This window comes from Gavia stellata, chromosome 2 (assembly GCF_030936135.1).
Source record: "Gavia stellata isolate bGavSte3 chromosome 2, bGavSte3.hap2, whole genome shotgun sequence".
NCBI classification, from domain to species: Eukaryota; Metazoa; Chordata; class Aves; order Gaviiformes; family Gaviidae; genus Gavia; species Gavia stellata.
In genome coordinates, this window is record NC_082595.1 from 100,865,824 (window position 1) to 100,887,238 (window position 21,415).

The window sequence follows — 21,415 nt, forward strand, 5'->3', positions numbered from 1 at the left end:
AAAAAGGAAAGACGGAAAGGAAGAAAATTAAATCTGGTAATAGGGTAGCATGGAGAATAGAGCTATATAAGTAAAGTTAAATAAGAGGCAAAGAAATATACCACCTAATGGCTGCATGTTTTCAGCTGGTGTTCATTATAGGTAGTGCCAGTCACACAATACCAAAATTAAAATAGTAATATCATACAAACTGGCATGTTTCTGCAATCACAGTGTTACAAATGTCGAAATATTTGTTGGAAGGGACCTCTGGATGTCATCAATGCTGATTCCCTGCTCAAAGGGGGACTTCCACCAGTATTGGATTAAACCAGGAAGACAGTATGCTGGCTGGATGTTGAAAATCTCCAAAAATGGAGATTCTGCAAACTCTGGGCAACCAGTGCTGCAGTACCCTCTGTCATTTTTTTTCCTGAAGTCCAACATGAATTTCCCAAGCCAAAATCTGTGGCTCTTGGCCCTTCTTATATCATCTTGGAATACTAAGGAGAGTTTAAGTTCTGTCATCATTGTAAATACTCCTTGAGTAGCTTTAAGCTACTTTTATTTGAACAGAAACATTTTAATGTGAATCCTACCACTTCAGATCAGGAAGTAATTCCCTCAAGAGGTCTGTTTTTTCTTTGTTTTTAAATAAAGCTTGGTTTGTGGATATGTAAGGGACACATGAGACTTGGAAATGAACGATTTTTTTCTTTCTCCCCAACTGAGTTTGTTTTTATTTATGTTCAGGCTATTAGCAATGAAAATGTACAGTCCAAAGAAGGTATTTAGTAATAAACCATCTGTGAACTGGAGTCACTACATATTTAAAAGGCTTGATTGCAAGCATTCTTGGCTCATAAAAGTAAAACTGATAATGACTATATATTTATTTTCTGAACCTCACTTTCATAATATGTTGTACTTCATGTAATATTCTGAAAGTATATTATTTTGCTTGGTCTTCACAGCTAAAACCTTCATGCTGACAACAAAGAAGCTATAACAATGGGAGTCACTAATCTGTGGCAAATCCTTGAGCCTGTGAGACAACCTGTCAACTTGAGCAGTCTCAAAGGAAAAACACTTGCTGTTGATTTAAGTCTGTGGGTTTGTGAAGCACAGACTGTTAAAAAGATGGTTGGAGTAGTTACCAAGCCACATCTGAGGTATGGTATCCATATAAATTATTGTAGCCAAAAGTCATGGAGCTGTATAATTTAGGTATGACACTTACTCCAAATTTAAGACTACCTCTGAAATTCATGTGACTGTGTTTTGATTACGTTATTATCACTTATGCTACCTATGTGACGGGTTTGAAGTGAAGACTGAATCATACTGGCTGAATTCAACTTAATGCTCGGGTGCAAACAGAAGTTCTTGGGCCTAGCCTACTTTGTCTTGAGGCCTCAAATGGTGATAAGGATGAGATGGATGTAAGCAGAATTGTGTTTGTCTTACTGTGATATAGCACTGTGATATACAGGTTATCAAGGAACACAAATCGATGTGCTAATTCCTATATATTTCTGAGGCTGATGGAAGGTAGTATGGCAGTTTCAACTGTTTATCACAGCAGTTTGGATGCTAGTCAATTCAGAGCATACTGAGAGTCCTGTGTGCTTTAGCCTGATCTGGCTTATAAATTAAAATTCTAGTTAGACCCAGTGTTGAATTAAATATGTTTAAATTGTTCTTCAGGCTTATGAACAACCTTGAAGAAAATGTGTATTTTTAATTTAAATGAATCACATTCTTAAGGGATGAGCAAGTATAAGCAGCTGTAATTTCAAAGCACTGTTTTCTGCAAATGATGCTGACAAAAATGAAAATATATACAAATTTTCATAAATGACATTGAATCACAGAATCACTATGGTTGGAAAAGACCTATAACATTATCAAGTCCAACCATTAACCCAACACCGCCATGCCCACTAAACCATGTCCCGAAGTGCTACGTCTACATGTTTTTTTGAACACCTCCAGTGATGGTGACCCTACCGCCTCCCTGGGCAGCCTGTTCCAATGCTTCACCACTCTCTCAGTAAAGAAATTTTTCCTAATGTCCAATCCAAACCTCCCCTGGCACAACTTGAAGCCATTTCCTCCTGTCCTATCAGTTGTCACTTGGGAGAAGACACCAACACCCACCTCTCTGCAACCCCCTTTCAGGTTGTAGAGAGCAGTAAGGTCTCCCCTCAGCTTCCTCTTCTGCAGACTGAACAACCCCAGTTCCCTCAGCCGCTCCTCATCAGACTTGTGCTCCAGACCCCTCACCAGCTTCGTCGCCCTTCTCTGGACACGCTCCAGCACCTCAATGTCCTTCTTGGAGTGAGGGGCCCAAAACTGAACACAGCATTCGAGGTGCGGCCTCACCAGGGCCGAGTACAGGGGCACAATCACCTCCCTATTCCTGCTGGCCACGCTTTCTGATACAGGATACGTGTTATGGGTTAGCTCAAGAATACTGAATTACTAGCTGCTGTTAGATGTTCCTATGGCTTCTGTTGAATTCAGCTGATATGAAATACCAGCATCTTCTGAGAATAATTTCTTAAAATGTTGGGCTTATGACCCCGAATTATTAACTTTAACTTAAAGCATGACCAAAATCATTACTTCCCTCTGATAGGATGTCCTGTGTGCAGTGCAATGGAAGCATCAGTCCAGACCTCTTATGCAGTCTTTCCAAAGCAAGACAAAGGGATGAACAGATTTCTACCAAAAAAAGAAATTAAATTGTTTTGCTATGTGTTTTAGAGAAACATAGTGCAAGCAATTGATTTTTATATCGTTTGTGAAACTAGAACTAGCCTCAAAACATCAGCTTATCGTTTTTTACCAACAGCAAATGTACAAAATTGAATCTAGAGTGATGGTCTTTCCATGTCAGTTGAAGAGATATAAATGTTTGGTCTAATCTTTTTGAAAGATTCATCCTGGAATTACTGGGAAAAGCATATGCTGTCTGATACTACTGCTCTCAATTTTATTGTTATAGACCAAATAGTTATTATTGCTCGCTTTGAAAATTCCACCCATCAGTGCTGTTGGTTTGCATATAAAATAAATTGACGTGGTAATGGTATCTATGAGTCTGTCTAATACCACAGCATTCAGTCACTTCAGAATCTGATGTACTTGTATTGATAGATTAGGGATTAAAATTTGATATACAAGAATCAATGTGGATATGTGTTTGGAAGCAGACTTTGGATATTGAATGTTTTTTATTAAGAAATTTGCTTATGTCTTTACACCCAAAAAAGATCTTTCTTGTCCTTATGTGGTATTTTCTTGGGAATTTTGTAAAGCTGTTACAAGTTCATAGTAAAGCAACTTCAACCAAAGACAGTGATATAGATAAAAGGTTTGTTAGCATGGGGGTGAGGGAATCATAAAAGGTGGAGAGGAAGCTAAGATTGTTCCTGAGGTAGGCTGAGGGATATAAGGAAAACATCTGAAGAAATCAGGCTTCACTAATTTTGCAGCTTATGGAAAACCTTGCTTTATTGCAGAAACCTATTTTTCCGATTCTCTTTCTTAACATCAATGGGAATTAACCTAGTGTTTGTCATGGAAGGAGAAGCCCCCAAGTTGAAAGCAGATACCATGAGTAAGAGGAACGAGATGCGCTATGGACCTTCGAAGAAAGTTGGAGCTACAAGAACAGGGAGATCTTTATTTAAAGCCATTTTAAAAGAGGTGGGTAATTGAGGGCTGTGTTTTGGTATTTTTAATGTGATAGGAAGAAATCTTAACCAAATTAAATACAAGTACTTGAAAGAATTAATAGTTTTCTACACAACAAATTTCAACAGTATTTTGAGTTTTGAGGGAACACATGCCTTTGAAATTGGGCCTTACAGCATCTCTTAACTGTTGTTGTAGAAGAGGGACAATGTCAGTTAGAATAAGTTAGAATAATTTTCTTGCTTGATATGTTCCTGTGCATGTTATGCTGTAGTGAGCCACAGCGATAATTGAGTGTTTATTACAGAAATTGAACTTTCTTGTTCTTTAATAGTGTTAGTATTGACGCTTTTTTTTTTCCCCCCCTAGATTGGGGTATACATGAAAACAGGAATGTGTTGTGTGTCTATGTAAACTAAGCTACGCTACTGTGTTTTTTGAAGAGGTACACAAACTGTTTTGTAACCTAGATCTATGATTTGGTAAACTAGCTGAGTATCTAAGAGGATACACTTGTTGGAAACCCACTGGATTAGGATAAAAGGAAGATTGTATAGTCGTCTTGGTATAGGTGGTTGAGACCACTCTGGTTGCAAAGACCTTTTGTTCAGTGATTTTCTTCTTCATTGATTGTTGCAGATATTTAACCATTTTTGTCTATTCAGAATTTTATGAAATAGAATTTATAGATGCTCGTGGCCTCAGTAGATTGAAAGTATCAATTCATGTTTTATTCTTACATTTTCTATTCTGAAACTTGTAAGTGGTATATATGAGTATATCAGTATGTCTTATACTGTGGTCCAGTCATACTAGGCCAACAGTACTGTACTTTCATGCTTGATAGCGTCAGGGAGTTTGGCCTGTGCTAGCCCAGTATTACTGCTTGACCTAACAGTATTGCTTTACAAAGATAAATATTTCTTTGTTACTCTTCTTTTGAAAACATCCTGAATGTCTATTTAAAGTGTAAAGATTTCTGTGAAGGGGTAACCATTAATCATGCTGTGTTCAAGTCCTGTAACTAATACTTTGCTCTTAGTTGGATATTTCTTTTGACTGTTACAGTAAAATGTATTTCTCCTAAAGTAGAACACTACATCAATACAAGCACTATGGGCAGTACAACAGTAGCAGGTTTTGTATACACTTGAGTCTGAGAAACACATGCTAATAAGTGTATCTAATTCAGCATTCAATCTCTCTTTCCTTTTGGATTTCTTCTTTTAGTGTCTCCAGCTGCTGGAGTGTTTAGGTGTCCCTTGGGTTCAAGCAGCTGGGGAAGCAGAGGCAATGTGTGCCTACCTAAATGAAAAAGGACATGTTGATGGGTGCATTACCAATGATGGAGATGTCTTCTTATATGGAGCTCAAACAGTTTATAGGAACTTTGCCGTGAATGCTAAGGTAATGTACCCCATCCATTCTCACCCTTTCTTTAGACTTTTCCCAAAAATGTAAACAGAAAGAAGGGGCTTGAAGCAGTTACTTAAGTATTATCGCACTTACCCTCTAGTACTTGGGTTTGTTTAAAATAGTACGTTTAAGACAGGAATGTTTTGTTTGATTCACTGGCAATCCACGCATTTGATGTGAGAACAAAACTACTGAATTGAAGAACAGTTATGGTATTATTGAGTGTGATTGTAGTATCCTGTGATGTTGTGTAATATAAAGCTAGGTAGCAAACTCCCCCCCCCCCCCCCCCCCCCCCCTTTCTCCTCTACAGTGGAGAATTTGAGTGAAGTAATTGCTTCCTATAAATTTACCATTAGGGTATATGGGAGTGGTCAGCCTCCTGGCTCTAATAACAGTGTTCACACACTTGCATCTTACAGGTTTGTTTTATTATGAATATACTTACAATTAATACTATTAGTCTCCAATTTAACATGAATAGGGTAGGGATTTTAAGTCTGTATCATAATCAATTGTTGCAATCATTCAAAAAACCAAATCAATTTATGACCTTGAGCTGAAGTGTTCACTTTTTAGGAATGCAATTTTTCAGAACTGGTGAAAGGCAACCCCAAATTTCCATAATTTATACTTTCTCTATAAATCAGAGAAAGAAATGCATGTGTTCTGTCTGGTGAATCTAACAGGAAAGTGGAGGAAAAATTATATTGGGGTTGGAATTTTAATAAAAATTCATCTGAAAGACTTGTTGAGAAAATAGTTCAGTAGTAGGAGAAAATCAATAGAACAGAAAAACAGCACTATGAACAATTAGCATTTAAAAATATAATAATTAAAGTTGATGGAAGACAATTTGCTTTGATGGCACCATGTTTGGGTTCTGTGTTGACCTGGTTCTTTTCTTTCATACAACTTCCTTGTCCTTTATCACCAAAAAGGAAGGTGGCTTCAGTCTTTCAGGTGTACTTTGTTACATATCTAAGTCAGCATAAAAAAAAAAATTCTGTGAGTGTGGGTCTGTCAGGGGTATCTGTTCCAGAAAACCGGATTATTTTGGGTTGTTGGCTTGTGTGGGGTTTTGTGGTGGGGTTTTGGGGGGTTTTTTGGGTTGTTTTTGTCTTGGGAGGTGGGGGGCAGTGTTCTATGTTTTGATTCATGTTACTCTTGATTTCATGTTGTGTTTGAGTCCCTCTACCCTTCAAAGCTTCAGGTGTTCCTTTAGCTCATGTCTAATATGCTAGGTAACATTTTAATTATTTTTTCTTCAAGTAACACATTAAAATGTTTACGTGGATTTTAAAAAGTGCAGTTCCTGAGATGATTTATGCAGCCACTAGTGCTGGATAGCTTTAGTTCTTCCACTTTTGCTACAGGTAGTGAAAAACCACCCCTTGGGTTATTTTAGTTTCTTTCAAAAGTTGATGCCCATACTTGAAATTCCAGAACTGTAGTTATTTGTGTGGCATCCATACATTACAATATAAATCTTAGTTGCTGCTTATTTTTTTTTGCTATCAGACCCCTCTTATGGGATAGACCCATTTCCTGCAGATGTGGGTGAATAGGGATGGGTAAGCAATCACAGCTGAATGTGACTCAGGGCAGTTCCTTCCCTGATGTTACAGAAATAACATGTGCAATAAATTTCTCTTGCAGGATCCGCACCTTGACTGTTACACAATGTCTTCTGTTAAGGAGAAGCTTGGTTGTGACAGAGAATCTTTGATAGGGCTAGCTGTTCTTCTGGGTTGTGATTATCTTCCAAAGGTAAGCAAAATAATTATTTTTTTATTAGGTACTTACACTGTCTTGAAAAACAAACTATATCAAGGGAGACATGTGCGTGCTGACAAAACTGTGTGCAATGCATGATTAGAGATCTGGTTGAAGATGCTTATAAGTCGCTGTAAATTTTATTTGTGAAGGCTTGAAGATGATGAAAATGGTTCATGAACATTAATCTTTCTAATTATTCCAGACTTTTTCTATAATGAAGGTGAAGACAAAAATTTAGGTGTCAATGACATTGAGCAAAGGTGTGAGAAGTCAGTTGTTTGTGAGGAATCTTTGTAACCATTCACATATAAGTACATCCTTGGCAGAGTAGCTGTGGAAATGAGAAAAACAGCTTTGTCTATACTATTTGGAGGACTTAGTAGTGATGGTTTTGAACTGTAGTTATTAGCAATTCTAGTTCTAATGCAGTTTGGATGTATCCCCTTTTAGATCTATCGTTTGTAAATATATGATTTATGAAGAAGTCACCTATTTGAAAGTTTGCCTAATGAATGAAGTGAGAGGGATTTCACTCATTACTACTTCACTTTTTTCTTTGGGCTTTTTTTTTTCTGTAAGCTCTTGAATTTTTTTTGAGACTTTGAAAAGAAGCTGTGTAATGGCTATCTGAAATGGAAAGGAAGTGGGGTAAAACTTGATATCCGTACAATTCATGATACAGTGACTTCAGGCAACGGTTGCTCCCATTCAGGCTTACAGTGGATATCTAGTTATTCTTAAATCATTGTGTTCCAATTTGATAAAACTGTCCTTTTAAACAACTGATACTGCTGAAAGCAAATCACTTTAATTATTTTTTTCTGAAAGGCTTGCTTCTGTTATAGGAATCTTTAAATAGTTGTTTAATACTGATATTATTATTATTACAAAATAAATGTATAAAGAGAGAGGGAGTAAAAAAAAAAAATAGTGGCTAATCAGTGGTTATTGTAATGGAACTAGCAGCTCCTGGAATGCCATGTTCTTGCATAGTCCTAAAGTGACATGATTATGTAATGTCAGCAAGGTCTTTTGAGTTATTGCAGCCAGCAAAGTGGATAAAGATTGAAACTTCTAAGGAAAGCTGAATTACAGGAATGCATTGGGAATGGGGATTGGCAGAACAGATTAATGAGAATACCACTCTATAACTGCACTTACTTTGAATATGTATCAAAACAATGTCTTCCTTGCAGAAGCTGAATATCTGACTCTCTACCTGAGTGTCTGGCTGCAGTCCAATGAGAACTTCTAATTGGTTTTGAATGTACATGTATTTCATATGGTTGCATATATTCAGTTCAGCCATTGCAGCTGAATAAAAATAAGCTATAGATTTATTTGTAATAATGCTATAGAAAGCACACTCAATGCAATCTTTACATTAAACTGTACTGATTCTTGGCAAAATAGGGTAAGGTTTGAAAGAGAGACTGGAAAAGCAATATGTGCATTTTAAATCATAGAATAGTTTGGGTTGGAAGGGACCTTCAAAAGGTCATCTAGTCCAACCCCCCTGCAATGAGCAGGGACATCTTCAACTTGATCAGGTTGCTCAGAGGCCTGTCCAACCTGGCCTTGAATGTTTCCAGGGATGGGGCCATCTATCACCTCTCTGGGCAACCTGTTCCAGTGTTTCACCACCCTCATTGTAAAAAAAACAACTTCCTTATATCTAGTCTAAATCTACCCTCTTTTGGTTTAAAACAACTACCCCTTGTCCTGTTGCAACAGGCCCTGCTAAAAAGTTTGGGACAATCTTTCCTTTAAGCCCTCTTCAGGTACTGGAAGGCTGCAATAAGGTCTCCCTGGAGCCTTCTCTTTTTCAGGCTGAACAACCCCAGTTCTCTCAGCCTTTCTTCATAGGAGAGGTGTTCCATCCCTCTGATCATTTTTGTGGCCCTCCTCTGGTTGTTTTGAATCAACTGACTTTCAGTCTTCAGCATGTCTAGGGGTTACTACAAAGTTCTGGATTTCATTTCCATGAGCTAGGTTCCAGAAAAGGAACTTCCAAGGTCAGGTTGAACAGAGCTCTAAGCAACCTGATCTACTTGAAGATGTCCCTGCTCATTGCGGGGGAGGTAGACTATAGATGATATTTAAAGGTCCTTTCCAACCCAAACCATTCTATGATTCTATGAAAATACTTACTGTTCCTATCTATTATCCATAGTGGTAGTCCCTTTTCCTATAAAGGATGTGCATATTGCAGATGTAATAATGGAGTAAATATCAAAGTCAAGCAAGCAATTATTGAACGGGAGGGGAGGAATTCTTTGGGTTTGTGGTTTTACTGGGTTTTTAAATTATTTTTCAGAAAATGCTCTTGCACTTTTCTTTGTCACCTCTCAGAATTGATTTTGCATAAGTGCTTGAGGTCTTCAAATATTAAAAGTTGTCTGTGTTGCCATAAAGCATCTCTTTCCTGTGAGTAAAAGCTTTTTGCTGGATTTCTTCTATCTTTTAAGTTCCAGCCTTTTGACTCTAAAATCTAAAAGATCTGTGTTCGTCTTGTCTTTCCAAGACAATTCTGAATTCAAAGTTTCAGCTCTCTGGCAGTTAGCTGGCAAGTTGTCCTGTTGCAGATAGCAAGAAAGAAAACAAAACAAACAAAACCTCTTTTCCTATTGTTTTCTACTACCTTCTTTCTCTACCTTGTTTTATCTGAGCCGCTATTGAGCGTAAGAACACTTTATGCAGCTTGTGTGTTGCACTGGTAGTACAGCTGTAATCTGTCACTTTCTCTGACTTTAGAACTTGGTCAAAAATTATTTTTCTCAATTTATTCTCAACATGTGGGATCATTTTTGTCATTTCTCTACATAACATTGTGAAGGCAGTTTTTATGAAAATCTGAATGCTTTCTGTTTGTCATTAAATAATGTTTCGTATTTCTGTCTCTATAGGGTGTTCCAGGAGTTGGGAAGGAACAAGCTTTAAAGTTAATTGAGACTTTGCGAGGTCAAAACTTATTGCAAAGGTAAGATGAAAATTTATGTTGTATGCTGAAGTATTTTGATTTTATTCAGAGACTTGCTAGTATGTACTTCAGATCCAAGACAATGTTTGTAATACTTTTAATTTGGAGGTGGGGGGGAGATTACCACATTCCTTACTTCATGTTTGGTAAATGAAGTAAGTGTTTTGCTAGGCAAGCTTCTTAATTGTTTTAAACATTAGCTGGCTCCTAGCTCTTGAGCTAGGAGATGTACGTTGATATATTGGAAAGAAAGTCATAGGGGCTGATGAGAGAGTTTTGCTGATTTTTTTTTTTTTTTTTTAATTGGGTTGTGGATCAAGACATGAGATACCATACGCTTTCTATGTTTGTTATCATAATGTGTGTGTCAGTACTAGAAATCCAACAATCATAATGTACTGTAAAAAAATCTATTTCTTAAATTGGAAAACTTTTTCAGGTAGATGCCTGAGAAGTATAAAGGGGGTATTTTTCAGTGTTTTATTTTAAGTATGAAAGTTAATAATATTTTTTAATCCTTTTAATATCATCCTTTTAGGTTTGAGCAATGGAAAGAACAATTTCAGTATGATAATAATCCACCTTTGGTTGTTAAAAGGGTAATTCACTGTTCTGAGTGCCATCATCCAGGTCAGTGTGAAAAGCGTTGAATTTTATTTCTAGCTTAATTGTTTACTTTTTGTTCTGGGTGTGTGGGGTGGTGGGTTTTTTTGTTTCGTTGGGTTTTGGGGTGTTTTATGACTGGCGTTTAAAAACTGCTTTTCTTGTCGTTCAGCTTCTGGGCTATCTTCACATTTTCAATATTGTTTATATCTGTATCTTTATATAAATATTTTTGAGGCTGGGGACTACCTTTCTTCAAATGTGAAACTAGTTCATAGCAGATGGAATGTTATCACAACGCTGTTGTGTGATCCCAGATATTTGCCTTTTCAACACTATCAGTAAAGAAAGGATGCTATACTAACAAGCAACTATTTCTTTAGTTGACTGAATGTGTCTTGCATCGAGAGGACTGAATCCATTAGCATTGCTGGGTTTTGCCGCAGTGTTTTCTTAAAAAGAAATTATTCTTAAGGAACCTCATTTTGGTAGCATCTTTGATCAGTGAACTCATTCAAACCCATCACCTGGAGAAGGAAAAGCTTGTTTCAAGTATGTTACTAATATACATTTGTCAGGATGTCATGGACTACTTATGTAGTTTTTAGGTAATAAAGTTTTCAGCGTAAGGTCTGAAACTATTGGGGGAAAAGTCTTCAAAATAAAAAAAAAAGAAAGCTTGCTTCTATTTGTCAGTTTTCACTGTAGCTATATAAATACAGCTAATGCACTCAGATCTGCTTATGGCTACTATTCTTGTCAGATTCATATGTGTTCTGAGTTTTGTATTTGTACTGTTAGCTTTGTATATTTGGAGATTTTGGAGACCTCTTTTCTCCTCCTGCTTTGTGCATCTGCTTCTATAGGATCTTACAAGGAACATGAGCACAGTGGATGTAAACTCTGTGAAAGCACTAGATACTGCAAACCCAATGACTCCAAATACTGCTGCCCTTGTGAATGGCATCGGTTAGAGCGAGCGAAACAAGCAAGTGCAGTGGAGGACAACATCAGAAAGTAGGAATGTCTTGAAAATTAAACCGCTTTTCCCTGTGTTCATGTGCAGAGTGAACGTTTAAATTCTGCATTTTTCCATTTGTATTCAGTTCCTAACACATCTGTTTTACCTGCAGAAAAGCTAACAGTTGTGTGGGCTTTCCGTTCTCTGAGGTAACAAACAAGCATATTTAGAGATTAATTTTTTTTAATCAATTAATTGACATTTCAGTTTTCTGCCCTCTCTTAAACTCTTTTTTGTTTTATCTCAAGGTTATCCAAGAATTTCTTGTAAACAAGAATAAATTGATCAAGATAAAGGAATGCCAAAGGCCAAATTTATTGTCCTTTCAGGTATATAAGAAAATACTGGTTTTTCAGCTCTAGTGTTCTGTTTATTAGTAAGGAAGGCATCTGTGATTATTTTGATCTGTGTTGGTAATTTTACTGGAAATAAGAATTAAAGAATCTTGCTGCAACTTCTTAATATACTTCATTTTTTGAAAGTCTAAAATTGAAGACTTTGAAGAAAATCAGTTGATGTAAATACATATGTAAAAAAGTGGAAGAAAGAGAACTCAGAAAAAAGGTCACCTGCCATTGTTTTGTTTTTCACTGTCCCATATGACTAGATTGGGTTGCTGAATGCTACATTATTTATATAATATATAAAGTACTATATGGTTATATCATGGAATACATACTTCAGGGATGTTATCTTTTTGTTTTCATCCACCTTTCATAAAGGTATTCACAAATACAACTCTTGTTTTTACTCGTACTTGTTTCATTATCATACTGACACAGTGCATATATGGTAACTTTGGGTATTATAGCAAGTTATGGTTGTGGACTTTTTTTTAACGTTAAACTTTTTTTTCAATATTTTTTCGGTATCATCGAGATCACCAGCTTCTGTATATAACAAGCAGAAGCAGCTTTTATTCTGAATGTTGCCTGTTTTCCCAAAAACAGGTAGCAGGCTTGTATTTAGCATAATACTACCAGCTTTCAAGTTCAGAGGCCGTTTCATTCAAAGTGCACAAAGCTCAAAAGTGGTCTCGCTTATTCCTCTGTCCATAGAAGGAAGGATAAATATCCTGTGAGGCTTCTTTTTTTTTTTTTTTTGGGGGGGGGGGGGCATGTGGGGTGTTAATATATGCATGTGTGCTGGTTTTGGCTGGGATGGGGTTAACTTTCTTCATAGCAGCTAGTATGGGGCTGTGTTTTGGATTGTATGGGGCTGTGTTTTGGATTTGGGCTGGAAACAATGTTGATAGCACAGGGATGTTTTAGTTACTGCTGAGCAGGGCTCACACAGCACCAAGGCCTTTTCTGCTCCTCACCCCACCCCACCAGCGAGTGGGCTGGGGGTGCACGGGAAGTTGGGAGGGGACACAGCCGGGACAGCTGACCCCAACTGACCAAAGGGATATTCCATACCATATGACATCATGCTCAGTATATAAAGCCGGGGGAGGAAGAAGGAAGGTGGGGACATTCGGAGTAATGGCGTTTGTCTTCCCGAGCAACCGCTACGTGTGATAGAGCCCTGCTTCCCTGCAGATAGCTGAACACCTGCCTGCCGACGGGAAGTGGTGAATGAATTCCTTCTTTCGCTTTGCTTCTCCGCGCGGTGTTCTTTGCTCTACCTATTAAACTGTTTTTATCTCAGCCCACGAGTTTTCTCACTTTTACTCTTCTGGTTCTCTCCCCCACCCCACCTGGGGGGAGTGAGTGAGTGGCTGTGTGGTGATTAGTTGCCAGCTGGGCTTAAACCACGACAGTCCTTTGTGGCGCCCAACGTGGGGCTCGAACCCACGACCCTGGGATTAAGAGTCCCATGCTCTACTGACTGAGGGTAGGGTCCAGGGTTCAAGCCCCTGTTCAAGAGCCACAAAGGACTGTCGTGGTTTAAGCCCAGCTGGCAACTAAGCACCACACAGCCGCTCACTCACTCCCCCCAGGTGGGGTGGGGGAGAGAACCAGAAGAGTAAAGGTGAGAAAACTCGTGGGCTGAGATAAAAACAGTTTAATAGGTAGAGCAAAGAACACCGCGCGGAGAAGCAAAGCGAAAGAAGGAATTCATTCACCACTTCCCGTCGGCAGGCAGGTGTTCAGCTATCTGCAGGGAAGCAGGGCTCTATCACGCGTAGCGGTTGCTCGGGAAGACAAACGCCATTACTCCGAATGTCCCCACCTTCCTTCTTCCTCCCCCGGCTTTATATACTGAGCATGATGTCATATGGTATGGAATATCCCTTTGGTCAGTTGGGGTCAGCTGTCCCGGCTGTGTCCCCTCCCAACTTCCCGTGCACCCCCAGCCCACTCGCTGGTGGGGTGGGGTGAGGAGCAGAAAAGGCCTTGGTGCTGTGTGAGCCCTGCTCAGCAGTAACTAAAACATCCCTGTGCTATCAACATTGTTTCCAGCCCAAATCCAAAACACAGCCCCATACAATCCAAAACACAGCCCCATACTAGCTGCTATGAAGAAAGTTAACCCCATCCCAGCCAAAACCAGCACAGCATGTTAGCATTGTTTTCTAAGAATGATTTTTATTTGCTTTTTATTGGTGAAAGCGGATCTTTTTACAATGTTTCCTTTTCAAGGATTGATGACAGTGTGAGAATTATGTATAGCATAATAGACCGCTGTTGAGCAATGTAGTTTTAATGAAAATCTGCATTCATGCTTCTCTCACGTGTAAAATCCGTAATTTTCACAGCTCCTTGCATAGCTGGTCTGAATCTGATAGTGTTTAGCAGCTCTCTTATCCCTGCTGCTGCCGGTACACAACTGTTGCCTTGTCTTGTTATTGACAGCTGATGAAACTGCCCTGTTGCGGATGGCTGTTCCCTCCCTTGGCAGTGAGATACCGTTACGCATTACACTAATGTATAAAAGCATTCTAGATATTTTAAGTATTTAGTCCTGTGACCCTACTACATAGCTGTCTAAGCATGGTATCTAACAGAATAAGAAAGTTTTAAAGTTTGGTTTGGTTTTTTTTATACTAACAGATATTTGCTTCTGAGAAGATGGAATGGACCAAACATTACGCTTGTAAGAAACTGTTAGCACTATTGACACATTATGATATGATCCAGAGAAAATCTGGATACATTGATTCAAAACAACTGCAGGCAATACGGTAATGTAGCTTGATTTCTTGAACTTAATAAGTGTACTTCTGCTGCTGGAGGAAAATCACATGTTTTTTTCCTTTTTTTATGAAAGTATAATGGTTTTCTTGCATCTCTCTTTCAAGCCTTGTGCTCATTTTGAATACAGGTAAAAAATTACATCAGTACACCAATTCTTATTCTACTACTGCACAAAGTAATACATATAGCAGTTCCCTTTCATTCTACCTGACAATGCCTGCTTTTTCCTATGCTTACTTTCTATTCTGTTTCCTTGGATCTGCGCATGAGATATAGCATTACAGGTTTGATCCTCTGCTCAGGTTCTTAGCAGAAGTTTAATTGACTTCTGTGATTCAAAATATGAGCCTAGAGTTAGAAATAAGTTATCTTCAGATTCAGTCATGGTCTCTGATTTCTTATCAGACCTACTGACTGTCGTCATACTATGTGTCTGATGAAATCCTTGGCTTACGGTTCTATTTTGCTACCCCTTTTTCTCAAAACATTTTCATTCAGCACTGCTCATTTAGGAATATAAAAATGGCCAAGTATCCTGTTACTAAAATAGGATATGCAGGAAAAAACCCAATATAAGCATGTAAATACTTCCCACAGAATATTTTCCCACCATCCAGGTTTCTGTTACTCAGGGGTTTTCTGAGCCAGAAGTAGTACCTTCTTATTCTGTCAGCCCTCAATGTATTTTTTGTTGTTTTTTAAATGATCTATTGTTTTCTTAAACGTACGTAAAATTCTATAATCTATGGTGTCTGTTGCCAAGTCTGAACTTAACTTCACTGTGTGAAGGAAATTGTTACTTTAGTATCTGATGGTTTCATTTCCCAAATGAAACCCAAATCCCACCCTCCTCCCCCCAAATTCTTGTACTGCAAGAAGGTTACTAGTTTTTCCATGTTCCTTGATGCTGTTCAAAATTTTATAGACCTTCATTTTAGGGAACAGAAGAACAGTCAGTAGCAATGTGATAGTATTTCTTCTGGGTTCATGTGTCATAGTCTGTTAAATTATTACATGCAGGGAAGCTGTTCTATTCAGTGTTATCTTTCAGAAGAGTAGAGAGACTGGTTGGGGACTGCTTTTTAAACAGGTTGGTTAGATAAATTACCAGCACTTACCTTGATGAATGAATTAATTGATATCCTCTGTTTATAACACGTTCTAGTGTTTCAAGAGTTTAAAAGACAGATCATGTATGCTCTAGAAGATTTCTTTTGTTAATAAGCATTTAAAAATGCCGTAATGATTACGCAGGAGCCTCTTCACGCATAGGAACCTATTAAACTGGAGTGTAGATAAAGTTTTTAGAAAAATCTCATAAAGACTGACTGTCCCTGCTCAGTTCATGTTTTATCTTTCTTCATGCTCTCATGCAAAAGGTATAAATGACCCTGTCTGGTCATTGAGAAAATAACTGTCTATGGCAACAGCCTTCCCTGTGGCATTAGTTGAAGATATCAAACTGATGTTTGTAGGAGTCTGCGTTACGGTTGTCTGTTACAGAATAGCTTTTTGATTTTTTTGTTATGCTCCTCTGAGCTGTATCATTAAAAAAAATAAAAATGTTTCAGTACTCAAATCTAGACCCAAAATTTTACTGTATAACTTATACAGAGAAGTAGTGTGGTTTTTTTAAAGGTGTATTAATTTCACTATTACAAGAATATTTTTTCCTCTGAATCATTACAAATTAGAGTATTGAAATATTTTTAGATAATTTAGATTTTTTTTTTTCCTGTTTAAACAAAATCATTTAATGGCCTTCTTTGTTCTTACAGGATAGTCAAGACACGTGTTAAAAACGGAATTCCTTGTTTTGAAATTGAGTGGCAAAAACCAGGTTGGTCTGGTTTCTATGTACATTATGGGACAAAACAGTTCATAGAAAAAGGGAAAGGTGTGCTTTAAAGAGGAAAAGAGTTTGACAACATTATGAGGCAATGAAATGTGGGTGCGATTGGAAACTGTTCCATGAAAACAATAGAAAATGTGCATCAAATTTCACATACCCTGAAAGTAACAGCAATGCTTTAAAAAAAAAAAATTACCTAGAAAGCAAGGGACTCGGTCTTCAGGTACTTTTTCTGGTACATGTTCATAAGACCTGGACTCTGTATTTCATGTCTCGTTTCACTGTGTACCTGAAGCTGTGACTGTTCACTAGCTAGAAATTTTTCTATGCTGACAGACTGCTACCTTTAGTGTGCCTGTTTGTACTAGGAGACTGGCAGAAAGAAAAAGACTTTACTTGTATCTAAATCTCAAACATTGTACTATTGACTTTTTTACATACCTTCTTTGTACTCAAATAAATCTTTTGTTCTTTGTTTTTCTTATTCCCTAGTTTGATATGTGTGTATATACATGTCTAATACATTAATTTTTTTAGAACATTATGTTGATGCAGAAGATGAGCCTGTGGAGTTGTTTGTAGTCACAGTAGAAGAGGAGTCTTTGTTTCAGGCTGCTTATCCTGATGTTGTTGCTCTTTATCACGTGGAAAAGTCAGAAGTTTTGAAGAAGAAACAGAAAAGTAAGTCCAAAAGCTTATTTCTTATGAACTTATGGGTCTTGTCAGAATACAAGAAGCAAAAGCAACAAACATTTCTCCCACTGTTGAGCAGTATCATGTTTTGTGAAGATCAGATCATGATACCTTGCAGGGACTGGAGGTGTTCAAGGAACGTGTGGACGCGGTTTAATAGGCATGGCGGTGTTAGTTGATGGTTGGACTTGATGATCATACAGGTCTTTTCCAACCTTAGTGATTCTGTGACTGTGCTTTTATTTTACCATTTTATACTTTAGCAAGAGGAAATCTGAACTGTGGTTAATATGCCATTTTGATATGCCCGTTTTATTTTTTTCAGACAGGAAAGACAGACCAAAAGGAAAGGAATTATCAAATATTTATGATGAAGTTAGCGACCTTCTGTCTCAAATGAATTTAAAATCTAAATGTGGAATTCTTCCTGTGCCAGACTCCATGTCAGATATAAAAACTTCCCCAGAAGATCAGATATGCCAGAGGAGTACTGAATCAAAAGATCTGCTGTTAGTTGCAGCTTCCTGCATAACAACTGTTCCAATACCAGCGTCAGCAGCTGCTCTTCCTCTGACTGCATCACCTTACTCGCTCTTAGAGAGCACGTTGGCTGACTCATCTGTATTGCCAGCACAATTTAGTAAAAATTCAGGGATATCGTCCTCTGTAACAGCTGGTCTTCAACTGAGCAGTATTGATTGCAAAGGAACCTTCTTCAGGGCTTCACCAGCCCATGGGGGTGATACCCATGATCCAGCAGCTGACTTAACTATGTACATAAAACACTCACATCAACTAGGTCATGAAACAGTGAGAAATAGCTCAGAATATTCTGATGCTATGCAGTCTGATCAGCATCATTCTGATAGTGTGGATGATTTGGTTTCAGATGATGCTATAGAACAACTTCAGAACTGGTCTTTAAGTGAGCGAATACTTAAGAAGACTTCCATTCCATCAAAGCCTTTGTTGTCTGAAGATGTAAAGCAACTGGAGTCTTTGAAGTGGTTTGAACAAACAAAAGAAACATTGAATCCTGATAAAGATTATGTCTCTTCCTCATGTCAGTTAAATAAACTAGTGCAGTTAAATAAACTAGTGCAGAAAAGTAAAAATGTACTATCAGAAAACTATTCAAGGGAATCCAATGTACATGTTTATCAAGATCAGTACAAAAAAGCTGACAGCCTGGCTGAAATGATGCAAAAAGATCATAATATAAGCTGTTCGGCATCTCTAGCCTACGGTGGGCAAACAACGGAGACACTACATCCTGGGTGTGAAATGCTTCCAGCGTCTAAAAAGCCAGCAGATGTTGTAACTGGCTGTCACATTAAAAAAGCTTGTACTCAAACTACTTGGAAAACTTCTTTTAAAAAGAGTGTGTGTCAGAACAGATGTTCTTCTAGTGAAGACAGTGATGATGGGAACATGAATAAAAATCTGATTTATGAGCAGCAGAAAAGACAACTGAACGCTGGTCAGTTTAAAAAATCTTTTACAAAGAAAAGGAGTAATGTTATTAGCAAAAGAACAAACAGTGACTCAGCCCTTATAATTAAAGGGAAGAAGGAGGCCAGTTTAAAAAAAGCTGGTAATAGCTTCTCATTGCAAGTTTCTCCAAAACCATCCTCTGTAGGGGAAGTTAATTGTTCCCAAAGCCCAGAGCAACCGTTTGAGAGGTCAGGTTCTGGCCCCATGCAGCAAGCCAGAAGTGCTGTTCTGACTTATGCATGGGCAGACAGTCCCCTTCCCCTGTCTGAAAGACTAAAAGGAAGAATCAAAATCAATTAGGTTCTCCATAAAATAGATTATGATAAGTTAACTCTGAACCTTCAACTCTTACAGGGTTCTTTCTCAAAGTTTCTGCAGTATGCTCTATCAATTTTAAGTGGACACAGTTTTGATGAATAAGAAGTGCTGTGAAATACTGCATACTGGAGCTAAAGTTTGAAAATAAAATGTTAGCAAAAGTACCAAAGAGCTGATGATAGGCAAGTGCCAGTTATTCTGGACTTGATTGCATTCTGAACTTGATACATAAGCATTGGGATATAGTATACAAGGAAGCAGTGAGGTTTATTTAAAAAATAAGGTTTTTTCCCAGCCAATTGTGAAGATTTTGTGTGCAGCTGTTAAGTCTGCTTATAAAAAAACAGACTTACTAGAATAGTGCCTGCACTGCTGTTGGATATTCTTAATAAGACAAAGTGATACAGCTCTTCCCAACAGAAATTTTCCATTCTGCCCCACTAACTTAATTTTGCTAGTTTTCAAATCCTAGGATGCTGGTTGTTGTGATTATCTCTGAAGGACCAGATAGAGGCGCACAGCAGATGTACCTTGCAGAGTAGCTAAATTTATATCTGCCATGCCCTATAATAAACTGTTCTTTGAGAGTGTGCATTTTCCCAAGAATGGAATAAGCCATGTAATGATATTCTGGTTTTGTAGCTATCATGTCTAATATTTAAGGAAATTTGATGGCTCTTTTAATCAAATATTTATAGTTTGGGGCATTTTTTTCTTAAAGAAGATATAAGTGAGTGTTAGATGGGATTTCATAATAGAATGAAGGTTAACTTACAGAAAATTAGAATCTAATTATTATCTTGCAGATTCTTTGAATAATATCATGTAAATGTTTGTTTTTAAAGGGGGAACTTGAATGCAATTACATTTTTCAGTTCTCCTACCACTTTGATATAGAAGCAATCTCTGTTCATACGTAAAAAAAGCTGTCTTCAACAGCTTATTGGAAAATGCCTCCTTGCCTGCATTTAGGTGTTCATAACTTTTTCTATGGACCAACCAGAAGGAAGGCCAGTCTTACCAAGATGTAATGTTAACAATGGAAAATTAGAGTATCAATGCCTTAATGAAAATGTCAATTCTTTCTTCATGAAGGCCAAGGCTTTAAAAGTTAGGAAGCTAAATTCTAGATGTGTTTAAGGAAGAAATAGGTAGTCTATAGATAATACAATCTGTAGTTAGCCGAAATGGTAGTTTCTTATTTTCTTCTGTAGGCAGATGGACAAAGTTTGTTTACAGTTGATTTTCCAAATGAGAAATGTATTATGGAAATGAGCAAAAAATCCAAAATGTTGGAAACTTATTTTCAGTTTTGAAGATGGTCTTCTGGAGACTTTTAACCACCTAGCTGGAAGAATAGAATTGCTAAGGAGAATGAAAGTAGCAGTCATCTGGGAACTGTAAATGGAGAGATTCCTTATGCAGTGGTCAGTAATGGAGAGATCAGACCATTTTTTGTGGAAAAATATTATTATTGGTTACGTATGATGCTTTTCCTTGCTGCTGATTTTGAATATTGGAAGTTGGAATCAATAGTTTGAATTTTCATTAATAAAAATGCCAACATCATGTGAATGACCTCGCTTTTGTTCGCTCCCAGGGTATGGGAATGTGCTCTTTTGTTGGAGGGATCATACAATTTCACCCACAGCATGAGGGTTTCTGTGTTTTAGGGTTTTGTTTAGAATTGGGGGGCAAGAGTGGTTTTTGAAGGGTTTTTTGTTTGTGTTCCAAATCTGGCTGGGATGACTGCTTTAATGGATGATTCACTGAAAATACTGTGCCAGAATTATGTTAAGTTTGTGTTTTGCAGGTGATGGAAACCAGAAATAAGATATAACAGTAAGATATTAAGAACTGCAGAGGAAAAAAAAGAGACTGTGTTGCTGATTACCTCTACAGATTAATCTAGCTTTGTAAATACGGTTCAAGCATGAAAAGCGGAAAAATTTCAATTTTTTTAATTTGCAGTGCATCTCAATTTTGTGCAAGTTGTCTGCCACTACTTTAGAAGCAGCAATAGATGTGAAAACAACTGTATAGGATGCCCTCTCATTTAGGCTATAGCTGTTCATTGCAGCAAATAAACACAAGAACATTTATCATTGGGGGTGACTGTTGCTTGAGTTAAACTTGTGATACATTACAGAAGGGAGATAACAATTTTTAAAGTGTTTTGATTTCTCATCTTCCTGTAATTTACTTGATCTAAGGATTAGGGATGATTTTTCTTCTTTGGAACTGTTTTTACCGTGCCAAAGCTGACTGCTTTGCAACCTCTCACACTTGTGAAGAGGATGTTTAAATAAATTTGAGTGGGTGTAACAGGTAACTTTCTTTGGCAGGAAATATTCCTACAAGATTATGTTAAACTGGTCATAAGTATACGTCGATGTGTTGTATCAGCCTGATGACCCTGGATATATTTTCATTTATCT

General features: G+C 37.6%; 1 protein-coding gene across 1 annotated transcript; it reads left to right on the forward strand.

Annotated features, from left to right (window-relative positions):
* The first annotated feature begins 990 nt into the window (after positions 1-990).
* GEN1 (GEN1 Holliday junction 5' flap endonuclease) lies at positions 991-20,453 on the forward strand. Its single transcript, XM_059831141.1, has 13 exons — positions 991-1,151; positions 3,507-3,693; positions 4,912-5,088; positions 6,757-6,867; positions 9,783-9,856; positions 10,395-10,486; positions 11,326-11,476; positions 11,593-11,629; positions 11,729-11,809; positions 14,477-14,607; positions 16,399-16,460; positions 17,010-17,153; positions 17,491-20,453. The coding sequence occupies exons 1-13, from the start codon at positions 991-993 to the stop codon at positions 18,957-18,959; spliced, it is 2,877 nt and encodes a 958-aa protein (XP_059687124.1). The 3' UTR covers positions 18,960-20,453.
* Positions 20,454-21,415: the final 962 nt, after the last annotated feature.

Bases quoted from the DNA above. Each gene is read 5' to 3' on its own strand.
- GEN1 (XM_059831141.1), top strand. From the start codon at position 991: ATGGGAGTCACTAATCTGTGGCAAATCCTTGAGCCTGTGAGACAACCT. The intron at 11,477-11,592 runs GTAGGAATGTCT...TTTTACCTGCAG, and splicing joins GTGGAGGACAACATCAGAAA to AAAAGCTAACAGTTGTGTGG. The intron at 14,608-16,398 runs GTAATGTAGCTT...TTGTTCTTACAG, and splicing joins AAACAACTGCAGGCAATACG to GATAGTCAAGACACGTGTTA.